This window comes from Oncorhynchus tshawytscha, linkage group LG19 (assembly GCF_018296145.1).
Source record: "Oncorhynchus tshawytscha isolate Ot180627B linkage group LG19, Otsh_v2.0, whole genome shotgun sequence".
In the NCBI taxonomy this organism is placed as follows: domain Eukaryota; kingdom Metazoa; phylum Chordata; class Actinopteri; order Salmoniformes; family Salmonidae; genus Oncorhynchus; species Oncorhynchus tshawytscha.
This window is the reverse complement of record NC_056447.1, coordinates 21,332,204-21,347,508: the sequence shown is the minus strand read 5'-3', so window position 1 is coordinate 21,347,508 and position 15,305 is coordinate 21,332,204. Positions and strand designations below refer to the sequence as shown.

Here is a 15,305-nt window from a genome sequence, read left to right as displayed (position 1 = left end):
TATTCTGACCCCTTGACTTTTTCCACATTTTGTTACGTTACAGCCTTATTCTAAAATTGATGAAATAAATATTTTTCCTCCTCAATCTATACACATTAATCCTTAATGACAAAGCGAAAGGTTACAGTACCAGTCATAACTTTGGACACACCTACTCGTTCTTTTTCTTTCTTTTGACTATATTCTACATTGTAGAATAAAAGTGAAGACATCAAAGCTATGAAATAACACATGGAATCATGTAGTAAGCAAAACAAGTGTAAAAACAAATCTAAATATATTTTATATTTCAGATTCTTCAAAGCAGCCACCCTTTGCCTTGATGACAGCTTTGCACACTCTTGGCATTCTCTCAACCAGCTGCTTGATAGTTTTTGTGACTGCACTTGAAAAAACTTTAAATGTTCTTGAAATCTTCCATATTGACTGACCTTCATGTCTTAAAATCATGATGGACTGTTTTTTATCTTTGCTTATTTGAGCTGTTCTTTACCTTAATATGGATTTGGTATTTTACCAAATAGGACTATCTTCTGCATACCTTGTCACAACACAACTGATTGGCTCAAACACATTAAGAAGGAAAGAAATTCCACAAATTAACATTTAACAAGGCACACCTGTTAATTGAAATGCATTCCAGGTGACTACCTCAAGAAGCTGGTTGGGAGAATGCCATATGTTTTATTTCATAGTTTTGATGTCTTCACTCTTACTCTACTATTTAGAAAATTGGAAAAAACATTGAATGAGGTGTGTCCAAACCTTTGACTGGAACTGTATAAAAAAAAAAAGAAACAGAAATACCTTATGTACATAAGTATTCAGACCCTCTACTATGAGACTCAAAATTGAGCTCAGGTACATCCTGTTTCCATTGATCATCCTTGAGATATTTCTACAACTTAGAGTCCACCTGTGGTAAATTCAATTGATTGGATATGATTTGGAAAGGCAAACACCTGTCTATATAAGGTCCCACAGTTGACAGTGCATGTCAGAGATAAAAACCAAGCCATAAGGTCAAAGGAATTGTCTGTAGAGCTCAGAGACAGGAATGTGTCGAGGCACAGGTCTGGGGAAGGACACCAAAACAATTCTGCAGCATTGAAGTTCCCCAAGAACACAGTGGCCTCCATCATTCTTAAATGGAAGAAGTTTGGAACCACCAAGGCTCTTCCTAGAGCCGGCTGCCCAGGCCAAACTGAGCAATCGGGGTAGAAGAGACTTGGTCAGGGAGGTGACCAAGAACCCGATGGTCACTCTAGAGTTCCTCTGTTGAGATGGAAGAACCTTCCAGAAGGACAACCATCTCTGCAGCACTCCACCAATCAGGCCTGTATGGTAGAGTGGCCAGACAGAAGCCACTCCTCGGTAAAAGACACATGACAGCCCGCTTGGAGTTTGCCAAAAGGCACCTAAAGGACTCTCAGACCATGAGAAATAAGATTCTGGTGTGATGAAACCAAGAATGAACTCTTTGGCCTGAATGCTAAGCGTCACGTCTGGATGAAACCTGGCACCATCCCTACAGTGAAGCATGGTGGTGGCAGCATCATGCTGTGGGGATGCCATTTAAGAATAAAGCTGTAATGTAACAAAATGTGGAAAAAGTCAAGGGGTCTGAATGCTTACCAAATGCACTGTAGAAAGGTACTTAGTGTGTGCCCTGTGTAGATACTTAGCTGTAGTCAGTGTGCCCTGTGTAGATACTTAGCTGTAGTCAGTGATACTTAGCTGTAGTCAGTGTGCCCTGTGTAGATACTTAGCTGTAGTCAGTGTGCCTTATGTAGATACTTAGCTGTAGTCAGTGATAGTTAGCTGTAGTCAGTGTGCCCTGTGTAGATACTTAGCTGTAGTCAGTGTGCCCTGTGTAGATACTTAGCTGTAGTCAGTGATACTTAGCTGTAGTCAGTGTGCCTTACGTAGATACTTAGAAAGTATTTATACCCCTTGACTTATTCCATATTTTGTTGTGTTACAGCCTGAATTCAAAATTGATTAAGTATATTTTTTATCCGGACATACAACAAAATGTGAAAAAGTCAAGGGGTATGAATACTTTCTGAAGGCACTGTAAGTATGTGTACAGACACGAAAACACAAAAGTGGTAGAATTGCCCTTTAAGACTTTGGAGCTCTTGGAAGAGTGCGCTGGGTATGACTGTTGTAAGCATGGATGTTTGAACATTTTTTGGCTGCAAATTGTGTGTGTGTGCGTGTGTGTGTGTGCGTGTGTGTGTGTGCGTGTGTGTGCGTGTGTGTGTACGTGCGTGGGCCAGCCTCCAGTTCAGCCTTCCTGGTCTCTTTCCGGCTGTCCGCCAACACTGTTGGCATAATGCGGAAATCGCTCCCTCCCTCCCTCTTCTCTCTCGCTTGCTTTCTCTCGCTCTTCCTCTCATAATGCCTTTCTCACACATCCCTCTAGGAGTAGGCCAGGCCTACATGGCCCAACACATCCCTCTAAGAGTAGGCCAGGCCTCCATGGCCCAACACATCCCTCTAAGAGTAGGCCAGGCCTCCATGGCCCAACACATCCCTCTAGGTGTAGGCAGGCCTACATGGCCCAACACATCCCTCTAAGAGTAGGCCAGGCCTCCATGGCCCAATACATGCCTCCAGGAGTAGGCCAGGCCTACATGGCCCAACACATCCCTCTAGGAGTAGGTCAGGCCTCCATGGCCCAACACAGGAGTAGAGAACTAAATGAATAAACAGGCAGATCACACACATATATTCTGCTATGAAAGCTTATGGCCTAGTTACACTTTCTATTTATCTGTCAACCACACACAAACACTGACAAACAGACAGGCAGGCAAGTACACACACACACATATTATTTATCTACCTCTATGCATTGTTAGGAAGGACCCGTATGTAATTTTTCACTGTTAGTCTACACCTGTTGTTTACGAAGCACGTGACAAATATCATTCGATTTGATTTGACATACACACGTACATACAAACAAATGCACACATGGTTTGAAAGAGGGATGCACTGTTTATATAGCCATGACACCATTCATATTTCCATATCCATGTATGATTTCCAAGAGCAACCATCTATGTAGTCCAACCCTCGTTTATCACTAAATAAATACTCCCTGAAGATATTTACTTCAAAAGAAACACAATGTGATATATACCGCAATGTTACCATAGTCTTTTATTCTGAAAAAATATATAAACGCAACATGCAGCAATTCAAAGATTTTACTGAGTTACAGTTCATATAAGGAAATCAGTCAATTGAAATGAATTCATTACACCCTAATCTGTGGAATTCACATGACTGGGAATACAGATATGCATCTGTTGGTCACAGATACCTTAATAAAAAAAAGGTAGGGGCGTGGATCAGAAAACCAGTCAGTATCTGGTGTCACCACCATTTGCCTCATGCAGTGCAACACATCTCCTTCGCATGTAGTTGATCAGGCCTTTCATTGTGGCCTGTAGAATGTTGTCCCACTCCTCTTCAATGGCTTTGTGAAGTTGCTCAATATTGGCAGGAATTGGAACACGTTGTCATGCATTTCGATCCAGAGTATCACAAACACGCTCAATGGGTGACTGGTGAGTATGCAGAACTGGGACATTTTCAGCTTCTAAAAATTGCGTACAGATCTTTCGATGGCGGCGGATGAATGGCACGCCAATGGGCCTCAGGATCTCGTCACGGTAACTCAATTGTTTTGGTTGTTCGTAACTTATGCATGCCCATACCATAACCCCACCGCCACCATGGGGCACTCTGTTCACAGTAATGACATCAACAAACGGCTCGATCACACAACACCATACACATCTTCTGAGGTTGGAAGGCCGTTTGGACATACTACCAAATTCTCTAAAACAACGTTGGAGGTGGCTTATGGTTGAGAAATTAACATTTAATTCTCTGGCAACAGGTCTGGTGAACATTCCTGCAGTCATCTTGCCTTTTGCATGCTCCATCAAAACAAGGTGCACCTGTGTAATGATCATGCTGTTTATTCCACTTATGGATATGCCACAGCTGTCAGGTGGATGGATTATCTTGGCAAAGGAGAAATGCTCACTAACAGGGATGTAAACAAATTTGTGCACAAAATTTGAGACAAATAAGCTTTTTGTGCACATGGAACATTTGTGGGATCTTTAATTTAAGCTCATGCTACATGGGAGCAACACTTTCCATGTTGTGTTTATATTTTTGTTCCATGTATTTCGTCAGTCCAATCAGAAAGTGAAAGCCAGTCTTCACCCATTAGGGGATACTTCCACAAACTAAGCCCTAGTAAATGCTATTTGGAGATACTATAAGCTCTCCATCCATCCAGCTTAACCCAAAGCTGACCCTCTACCAGCCTCCTGAGAATGCTGTGTGTATGCTGTGTGTATGTGAGAATGCTGTTAATTGACTACAGCTCAGCGTTCAACATGCACCATAGTCCTCTCCAAGCTCGTCACCAATCTCGGGATCCTGGGACTGATCACCTCCCACTGCAACTGGGTCCTGGACATCTTGATGGGCCGCCCACAGGTGGTGAGGGTAGGCAACAACACATCTGACACGCTGACCCTCAACACGTGGCCCCCCAGGGGTGTGTACTTAGTTCTGTCCTGTACTCCCTGTTCACCCACGACCGCGTGGCCATGCACGGCTCCAACTCCATCATCACGTTTGATGACGACACAACGGTAGTAGGCCTGATGTGGTGCCAGGACTGCATCACCACCTCAACGTCAGCAAGACCAAGGAACTGATCGTACACACCCCTATCCACATTGATAGGATGGGGGCGTCCTCATCACTGATAACTTAACATGGACAGCGCCTCTTTGCCCTCAGGAGGCTGAAGAGATTTTGCATGGCCCCTTAAACCCTTGAAAACTTCTACAGAAACACCATTGAGAGCATCTTGACTGGCTACATCACTGCCTGGTATGGCAACTGCAACGCCCTCATAGAGGGGGTTGCGAACGGCTCAGCACATCACTGGGGGCGAGCTCCCAGCCATTCAGGACATACACACCAGGTGGTGTCTGAGGAAGGCCAGAAAAATTGCCAAAGACTCCAGCCACCCTTGCCATAGACTGTTCTCTCTGCCTCCGTCCGGCAGGCGGTACCAGAGTAACAGGTCTCGGACCAACAGGCTCTGAGACAGCTTCTAACCCCAAGCAATGGGACTTTTAAACAGATAGACGATAGCTACCCACTCACACACTGACACTGTTGCAGACTCACATACCCATTGCTTATCCTCCTGCCATATTGTTCACTATAATTATTATTTCTCCAGCTACTAGTCACTTTCTCCTGATCCCTGCCAACAAGTACATACAGGTAACTGCCCAATTAAAGAAAACTATGTAAAGTGTCTTAGGGTGTTGGGCCACCACAAGCCAGAACAGTGTGTCTGGAACTCTATTGGAAGGATGCGAAACCATTCTTCCACGAGAAATTCCAGAATTTTGTGTTTTGTCGATGGCGGGGGAAAGCGCTGTTTTCAGGCGCCATTTCAGAATCTTCCATAAGTGTTAAATTGGGTTGAGATCTGGTGACTGAGACGGCCATGGCATATGGTTTAAACAATTGTCATCCTCATCAAACCATTCAGTGACCACTCGAGCCCTGTAATTGGTAGCAGAATAATGACCAAAATAATGGCCTTCACATCATTTTTATACATGATCCTAAGCATGATGCTTAATTAACTCAGGAACCACACCTGTGTGGAAGCATTTCATTTCAATAAACTTTTTATCCTTCATTTACTCAAGTATTTTCATTATTTTGGCAGTAACTTGTATCTACCTCAGCTACTCCAGTATCCCTGCACATTGTAAATGTGGTTCTATCTTTCTTATTTCCTATTTCTTTTTGTGTTGCTATACTATCTTGAAATTGAGTACTACACTGTTGGGAAGGGTTTGCAAGTTAAGCATTTCACTGTACTTGTGCATGTGACAAATTTGAAACTAATCACAGACTACTGTAGTAAGGCCTGCACATGGACCTGCTGCTAGTAAGGCCTACACATAGACCTGCTGCTAGTAACATCTACTAGTAAGGTCTACACATAGACCTGCTGCTAGTAAGGCCAACTAGTAAGGTCTACACATGGACCTGCTGCTAGTAACATCTACTAGTAAGGTCTACACATAGACCTGCTGCTAGTAACATTTACTAGTAAGGTCTACACATATACCTGCTGCTAGTAACATCTACTAGTAAGGTCTACACATGGACCTGCTGCTGGTAACATCTACTAGTAAGGTCTACACATAGACCTGCTGCTAGTAACATTTACTAGTAAGGTCTACACATATACCTGCTGCTAGTAACATTTACTAGTAAGGTCTACACATATACCTGCTGCTAGTAACATCTACTAGTAAGGTCTATACATAGACCTGCTGCTAGTAAGGTCTGCACATGGATCTGCTGCTAGTAACATCTACTAGTAAGGTCTATACATAGACCTGCTGCTAGTAAGGTCTGCACATGGATCTGCTGCTAGTAACATCTACTAGTAAGGTCTACACATATACCTGCTGCTAGTAACATCTACTAGTAAGGTCTACACATAGACCTGCTGCTAGTAACATTTACTAGTAAGGTCTACACATATACCTGCTGCTAGTAACATCTACTAGTAAGGTCTACACATGGACCTGCTGCTGGTAACATCTACTAGTAAGGTCTACACATAGACCTGCTGCTAGTAACATTTACTAGTAAGGTCTACACATATACCTGCTGCTAGTAACATTTACTAGTAAGGTCTACACATATACCTGCTGCTAGTAACATCTACTAGTAAGGTCTATACATAGACCTGCTGCTAGTAAGGTCTGCACATGGATCTGCTGCTAGTAACATCTACTAGTAAGGTCTATACATAGACCTGCTGCTAGTAAGGTCTGCACATGGATCTGCTGCTAGTAACATCTACTAGTAAGGTCTACACATATACCTGCTGCTAGTAACATCTACTAGTAAGGTCTACACATATACCTGCTGCTAGTAACATCTACTAGTAAGGTCTACACATAGACCTGCTGCTAGTAACATCTACTAGTAAGGCCTACACATGGACCTGCTGCCAGTAACATCTAGTAAGTCCTACACATGGACCTGCTACTAGTAAGGCCCACTAGTAAGGCCTACACATAGACCTGCTGCTAGTAAGGCCAACTAGTAAGGTCTACACATGGACCTGCTGCTAGTAACATCTACTAGTAAGGTCTACACATGGACCTGCTGCTAGTAACATCTACTAGTAAGGCCTACACATATACCTGCTGCTAGTAAGGCCAACTAGTAAGGTCTACACATGGACCTGCTGCTAGTAACATCTACTAGTAAGGCCTACACATGGACCTGCTGCTAGTAAGGCCAACTAGTAAGGCCTACACATAGACCTGCTGCTAGTAAGGCCAACTAGTAAGGCCTACACATAGACCTGCTGCTAGTAAGGCCAACTAGTAAGGCCTACATATAGACCTGCTGCTAGTAAGGACAACTAGTAAAGCCTACACATAGACCTGCTGCTAGTAAGGCCAACTAGTAAGGTCTACACATGGACCTGCTGCTAGTAACATCTAGTAAGGCCTACACATGGACCTGCTAGTAAGGCCGAATAGTAAGGCCTACACATAGACCTGCTGCTAGTAACATCTACTAGTAAGGCCTGCACATGGACCTGCTGCTAGTAACATCTAGTAAGGCCTACATGGACCTGCTAGTAACGAATAGTAAGGCCTACACATAGACCTGCTGCTAGTAACATCTACTAGTAAGGTACACATAGACCTGCTGCAGTAAGGCCAACTAGTAAGGTCTACACATGGACCTGCTGCTAGTAACATCTACTAGTAAGGCCTACACATGGACCTGCTAGTAAGGCCGAATAGTAAGGCCTACACATAGACCTGCTGCTAGTAACATCTACTAGTAAGGCCTACACATAGACCTGCTGCTAGTAAGGCCAACTAGTAAGGCCTACACATAGACCTGCTGCTAGTAAGGCCAACTAGTAAGGTCTACACATGGACCTGCTGCTAGTAACATCTAGTAAGGCCTACACATGGACCTGCTAGTAAGGCCGAATAGTAAGGCCCACACATAGACCTGCTGCTAGTAACATCTACTAGTAAGGCCTACACATAGACCTGCTGCTAGTAACATCTACTAGTAAGGCCTGCACATGGACCTGCTGCTAGTAAGGCCAACTAGTAAGGTCTACACATGGACCTGCTGCTAGTAACATCTACTAGTAAGGTCTACACATAGACCTGCTGCTAGTAACATCTACTAGTAAGGTCTACACATGGACCTGCTGCTAGTAACATCTACTAGTAAGACCTACACATAGACCTGCTGCTAGTAAGGCCAACTAGTAAGGTCTACACATGGACCTGCTGCTAGTAAGGCCTACACATAGACATGCTGCTAGTAAGGCCTACACATAGGTAAGGCCTACACAAGGACCTGCTGCTAATAAGGCCTACTAGTAAGGCCTACACATGGACCTGCTCCTAATAAGGCCTACTAGTGATTTACACCTTCCACTTAAGTCCGCCCCTTTCCGCACAGTTGTCCACATCCTCATCAGGGCAACTCCCCTGAAAAGTGTTCTGTGGTCGCAGAGATTTAGGGACTGGACGTACGAATTGGATCATATAATTTGAGTTGACCTAGAGGACAGCAAAGAAGTGGAAGGTGTAAATTAGGCTTAAGGCCTATACATGGACCTGCTGCTGGGTCTTACCTGGACATGGCGATCTCAGCCTTCTGATTGGCGATGTCCGCAGCCTTTTCGGCCGTGTCCACAGCCCGGTCCACCTTCTCTCTGATCTTACTGGCTCGGAGGGGGATTAGGTTCTTCCTTTTGCCGCTCACCAGGACGTTCTGCTTGTACTTGCCCTCCTCCTTGGTCCCGTCAGGGAAGGTGGTGCAGCCGTACCCGTGCCGCTTGTTTCCCACCCACTCACCCTCATAGTGCAGGCCGTCCGAGCGCCGGCTCACCCCACAGCCCGTGCGCTTGTCGTTCTTCCACTCGCCGCAGTAGGTCTCCGTTGCCGTGGCGTCCACGTCGTCCTCGGCGACGGCCAGCTCGGCTTCGCCCTCTCCCAGGCTGATGGTGGAGTTGATGTCAGAGTTGACCGAGCTGACTGTGCTCATGCCCGCCTCACTGCGGAACGAGCTCTGCTTTGAGCGCTGGCTGGCCAGGGAGCTCTTGGACTCTGACTTCCTCAGTTTGAGTCCGCTGAGGATGGAGCGACCTCGGAACAGACCCTTTTTCTTGCCCTTCAGCAGCTCTGCCTCGCTGTGAGCAGTGAGCACAAAGCCCCCCCGCGACACTGCCGGACTGCTGGTGGAGCCTGTCCCGCCCACATTCCCCACGCCGGCCCGGTCCGCGAGCAGAGCCGTCCCGTTACTGTGCTCCGAGCGCAAGGAGTTTATGGAGGTACGCAGCGGAGAGCGGATGACGGCTGCCATGCCGTATGGCACACTCTGCCGCATGCCGTATCCATGCCGCATCCCCCCCACCCACTGGCCTTGGTACGTACCTGCAGAAAGACACAGAGACAAATGTTACAATGCATGCCACTATGATATAACAGCATATCAATAAATAATTCATTTTCATATATTTCAAGGACAACCACAACACTAGTGAGGGAGATATGGGCCTAAGGTGTCTGGGGGTACTGCGAGATATGATGTTTGTTCACCCTCACAGTGAGACCTTGTTGTATCACATTGTTAGCATTGAGACACCAGACCACCAGTAACAGGTCAGCTGTAGGGCTGAACTCCTGGGCAGAGAGCAATGATATTATCCCCTTAGACTCATACCCACTCTTTAGGTTCTTCAAAAGGGAATGGTATGATTGCTAGCAGACAACAAAATACACTACATGACAACCGTCCTCTCACTTAATGCTTTATAGAACAATACCAAAGCTCCCTCTGTGTCTGCTCTCCCTTTCATTCCCTGTTCATAGAACAAACCAATCAATCATTTTCTCCTCCAATCTTTTTAGCACCCACGTCAAAGCTCTTCCTTCACTGTCTCTGAACATTGCACATACAGTGAGCTCCAAAAGTATTGGGACAGTGACAATTTGTTGTTGTTTTGGCTCTGTACTTCTCTGTACACTCTGTATTTTGACGTGCTGTCTGTCAGCTTAAATTTGAGGGTATTTTCATCCATATCGGGTGAACCGTTTAGAAATTACAGTACTTTTTGTACATAGTCCCCCTCGTTTTAGGGGACCAAAAGTATTGGGACAAATTCACTTACAATTCACGTTCATTAATGCAACACCATTAAAGGTTTTGCCCCACACTTTCCTGAAAGTCATATTTGGGGAAAAATGTGATGACATGCTTTTAATGTGCTCCAGCCATTGAGAGGGGGAGAGTGAGAACTGGGGAGGGAGGAGTCGTTTCATATCTCAACAAAGAGTCTACTATGTGTAAATCCCTCTGTCGGGACTCAGCTGATGGAACTGCAGTAATACTCGCTGCCCAGCATGGTCTGCATCTTACCTGAGACAATGAATGCTTCAACTACTACCAGTACCACAACTACTACTACTACCAGTACCACTACTACTACTACTACCAGTACCACTACCAGTACCACTACTACTATTACCAGTACCACTACTACTACTACCAGTACCAACACAACCACTACTACTACCAGTATCAACACTACTACTACTACTACCAGTATCAACACTACTACTACCAGTATCAACACTACTACTACTACCAGTATCAACACTACTACTACTACCAGTACCGATACTACTACCAGTATCAACACTACTACTACTACCAGTATCAACACTACTACTACTACCAGTATCAACACTACTACTACTACCAGTATCAACACTACTACTACTACCAGTATCAACACTACTACTACTACCAGTATCAACACTACTACTACTACCAGTACCACTACTACTACCAGTATCAACACTACTACTACTACCACCACTACTACTACTACCAATACAACTACTACTACCAGTATCACTACTACTATTACCAGTACCACCATTACTACTAACTGTACCACTTCTACTAGTACTACCAGTACCACCACCATTACTACTACCAGTACCACTACTACCACCACTACTACCAGTACCATCACTACTACTACTACCAGTACCACCACTACTACTACCAGTACCACCACTACTACTACTACCAGTACCACTACCACTACCAGTACCACTACTACCACTACCAGTACCACTACTACTACTACCAGTACCAACACCACTACTACTACCAGTACCGACACCACTACTACTACCAGTACCACCACTACTACTACCAGTACCACCACTACTACTACTACCACCACTACTACTACTACCACCACTACTACTACTACTACCAGTACCACCACTACTACTACTACCAGTACCACTACCAGTACCAACACTACTATACTAAAGATAGAGTAATAATACTATGCTTGTCATCAATATACACTGAGTGTACAACACATTAAGAACATGTTTTGTCATCAGAACAGCCACAATTTGTTGGGATGGGCTCTACAAGGTGTAGAAAGCGTTCCACAGGGATGCTGGCCCATGTTGACTCAAGTTGGCTGGGTGACTTTTGGGTGGTGGACCATTTTTGATACACACAGGAAATGTGAAAAACCCAGCACCGTTGCAGTTCTTGACACAAACCGGTGTGCCTGGCACCTACTATCATACCCTGTTCAAAGGCACTTAAATATTTTGTCTTGCCCATTCACCCTCTGAATGGCACACACAATCCATGTCTCAATTGTTTCAAAGCTTTACATTTTTTTAACCTCTCTCCTTCCTTTCATCTACACTGATTGAAGTGGATTTAACACGTGTCGTCAATAAGGGATCATAGATTTTACCTGGATTCTCCTTGTCAGTCTATGACATGGAAAGGGCAGTCCTTAATCTTTTGTACACTCAGTATATGTATGAGTGAAACTGTGGAGAGGTACTAAGTAAGTGAAGAGCACTTATAACATCTATCACCATGTCCATCCCATTTCCTGTCAGCACCGTTATTTATGGGACATTTTGCCAACAAAATAATGGAATGTTATTTTCCCTGAGACGTCCAGTATGGCAGCTGTTTATCATCTTGTCTGCCAACCCCCCTGGCAGATCACGTCTCAGATTAGTCCTATATACAGTGCATTCGGAAAGTATTCAGACCCTTTGACTTATTCCAAATTGTGTTACTTTACAGCCATATTCGAAAATTGATTAAATTGTTTATTTTTTACACAAAATTAATCCATACACAATACCCCATAATGACAAAGCTAAAAACAGGTTTTTGAAATGTTGGAAAATTTACAAAAAAAATACTAAAACTGAAATATCACATTTACATAAGTATTCAGACCCTTTACTCAGTACTTTGTTGAAGCACCTTTGGCAGCGATTACAGCCTCAAGTCTTCTTGGGTATGATGCTACAAGCTCGGCACACCTGTATTTGTGGAGTTTCTCCCATTCTTCTCTGCAGATCCTCTCAAGCTCTGTCAGGTTGGATGGGGAGTGTCGCTGCACAGCTATTTTCAACTGTGGGACCTTATATAGACAGGTGTGTGCCTTTCCAAATCATGTCCAATCAATTGAATTTACCACAGGTGAACTCCAATCAAGTTGTAGAAACATCAAGGATGTACCTGGAAACAGGATGTACCTGAGCTCAGTTTCGAGTCTCACAACGAATGGTCTGAATACTTATATAGATAAGGTATTTCTGTTTTTTATTTGCAAAAATTTGCAGAAATTTCTAAAAACCTGTTTTCGCTTTGTCATCGTATTGTGTGTTGATTGAAGAGGAAAAACATGTATTTAATCAAAAACTCAAGGGGTCTGAATTCTTTACAAATGCACTGTAGAGGTAGCAAACTGATCCTGACTGGCTAGGGTCAAAGATTAGGTTCCAATTGTCATTCCAAAACAATAATGCTTCACTCTGAGATTGACCCGCTCTCTGGATTCCGTAATTCAGTTCAGTGCTATACTATTATGTGAGGTTATGTGACAGATTTTCAGCCTGATGCGATACATGACATGATGTTTTGACAGATTTGAATCATTACAGGCCTTTCTTTAGAGATAGTAGCATGGTTTCAAAATGTGAACTACACTCTGAGTCTATTTTGTCTGTGAATAGGCGCAATCCAGTACTTTTCCTCTGTATACTACCTTAGTAGCTGGTATTTTAGATGTAGCAGGATTTCTCCTCTATTTCCCATTACAGCTTAGGTCCAACTGTGTGGTGCTGAAATCTAGGACAATTCACTGCCTCTATCTGTCGCTCTATCTGTCGCTCTGTTTCTCTCTGTTCCTCTCTCTATATCTTCCTCTCTTACACGCACACATACACACTATACACACACTGCCGGATTGACGGATCTATGGGATCCATCTATATACAGTATCAGCCTATCTAATCTATATTCTGTCCTTTCCGTGCTGCCAAAGACTGAGCAAACCCTCTGATGTAATAGCTCCTCTTGCTCTGTGATTCAACGTGCCAAGCATTCTATAATATGCTGCTTATGTGTGGAATCAGCACATTTAGGCCCCTATAAGGATTCCAACCAATCTCAGTATCTCTGTTTGTATCACTCCTTTTCCAAACTCCCTAACCCCAAGCACACGCACACACACACACACACACACACTCCCCTGTCCTCTTTGCCTTTATTGATCTCTGTGGGCTGGCATGTCAGTGAAATGCATAGGGTTGGATGGCTCAATAAGGCAACAGCAGCATGAGAGTGTTGGATATCCCCACCCCCACAGCAACACACTGCTGCTGCTACTGCTGATAAAGGTGCTGCTGCTACTGCTGATAAAGGTGCTGCTGCTACTGCTGATAAAGGTGCTGCTGCTACTGCTGCTAGAGGTGCTGCTGCTACTGCTGCTAGAGGTGCTGCTGCTACTGCTGCTAGAGGTGCTGCTGCTACTGCTGCTAGAGGTGCTGCTGCTACTGCTGCTACTGCTGCTAAAGGTGCTGCTGCTACTGCTGCTTCGGCTGATATAGGAGCTGCTGCTACTGCTGCTAGTGGGGCTGCGGATACTTCTGCTACTGCTGCTAGAGGTGCTGCTGCTACTGCTGCTAGAGGTGCTGTCGCTACTGCTGCTACTGCTGTTAGTGGTGCTGCTGATACTTCTGCTACTGCTGCTAGAGGTGCTGCTGCTATTGCTGCTAGAGGTGCTGCTTCTAATGCTGCTGCTAGTGGTGCTGCTGATACTTCTACTACTGCTGCTAGTGGTGCTGCTGATACTTCTGCTAGAGGTGCTGCTGATACTGGTGCTGCTGCTACCTCTGCTGCCACAGTTAGAATGGAAACCTATTGAAACCTACTACTCTTCAGAACAGGCCTGGCAGTCTGACTGAAGCTGGGTGGGCATCTGCATCTTCTCTGGGCTGTATACTGCCAGGCCTATATACAGTGGGGCAAAACATTATTTAGTCAGCCACCAATTGTGCAAGTTCTCCCACTTAAAAAGATGAGAGAGGACTTTTCATTTTCATCATAGGTACACTTCAACTATGACAGACAAAATGAGAAAAAAAATCCAGAAAATCACATTGTAGGATTTTTAACGAATTTATTTGCAAATTATGGTGGAAAATAAGTATTTGGACAATAATAAAAGTTTATCTCAATACTTTGTTATATACCCTTTGTTGGCAATGACAGAGGTCAAACTTTTTCTGTAAGTCTTCACAAGATTTTCACACACTGTTGCTGGTATTTTGGCTCATTCCTCCATGCAGATCTCCTCTAGAGCAGTGATGTTTTGGGGCTGTTGCTGGGCAACACAGACTTTCAACTCCCTCCAAATATTTTCTATGGGGTTGAGATCTGGAGACTGGCTAGGACACTCCAGGACCTTGAAATGCTTCTTACGAAGCCACTCCTTCGTTGCCCGAGCGGTGTGTTTGGGATCATTGTCATGCTGAAAGACCCAGTCACGTTTCATCTTCATCTTCTGCCCTTGCTGATGGAAGGAGGTTTTCACTCAAAATCTCACGATACATGGCCCCATTCATTCTTTCCTTTACACGGATCAGTCGTCCTGGTCCCTTTGCAGAAAAACAGCCCCAAAGCATGATGTTTCCACCCCCATGCTTCACAGTAGGTATGGTGTTCTTGGATGCAACTCAGCATTCTTTGTCCTCCAAACACGACGAGTTGAGTTTTTACCAAAAAGTTATATTTTGGTTTCATCTGACCATATGACATTCTCC

General features: G+C 44.4%; 1 protein-coding gene across 1 annotated transcript in view; it reads right to left on the bottom strand.

Moving 5' to 3' along the window:
- The window catches only part of jph3b (junctophilin 3b), a 46,802-nt gene that overhangs the window by 20,112 nt on the left and 11,385 nt on the right, over positions 1-15,305 (bottom strand). Inside the window, 1 exon segment of the mRNA XM_042301461.1 lies at positions 8,765-9,566. Within this exon segment, the coding sequence (XP_042157395.1) occupies positions 8,765-9,566 (802 nt within the window).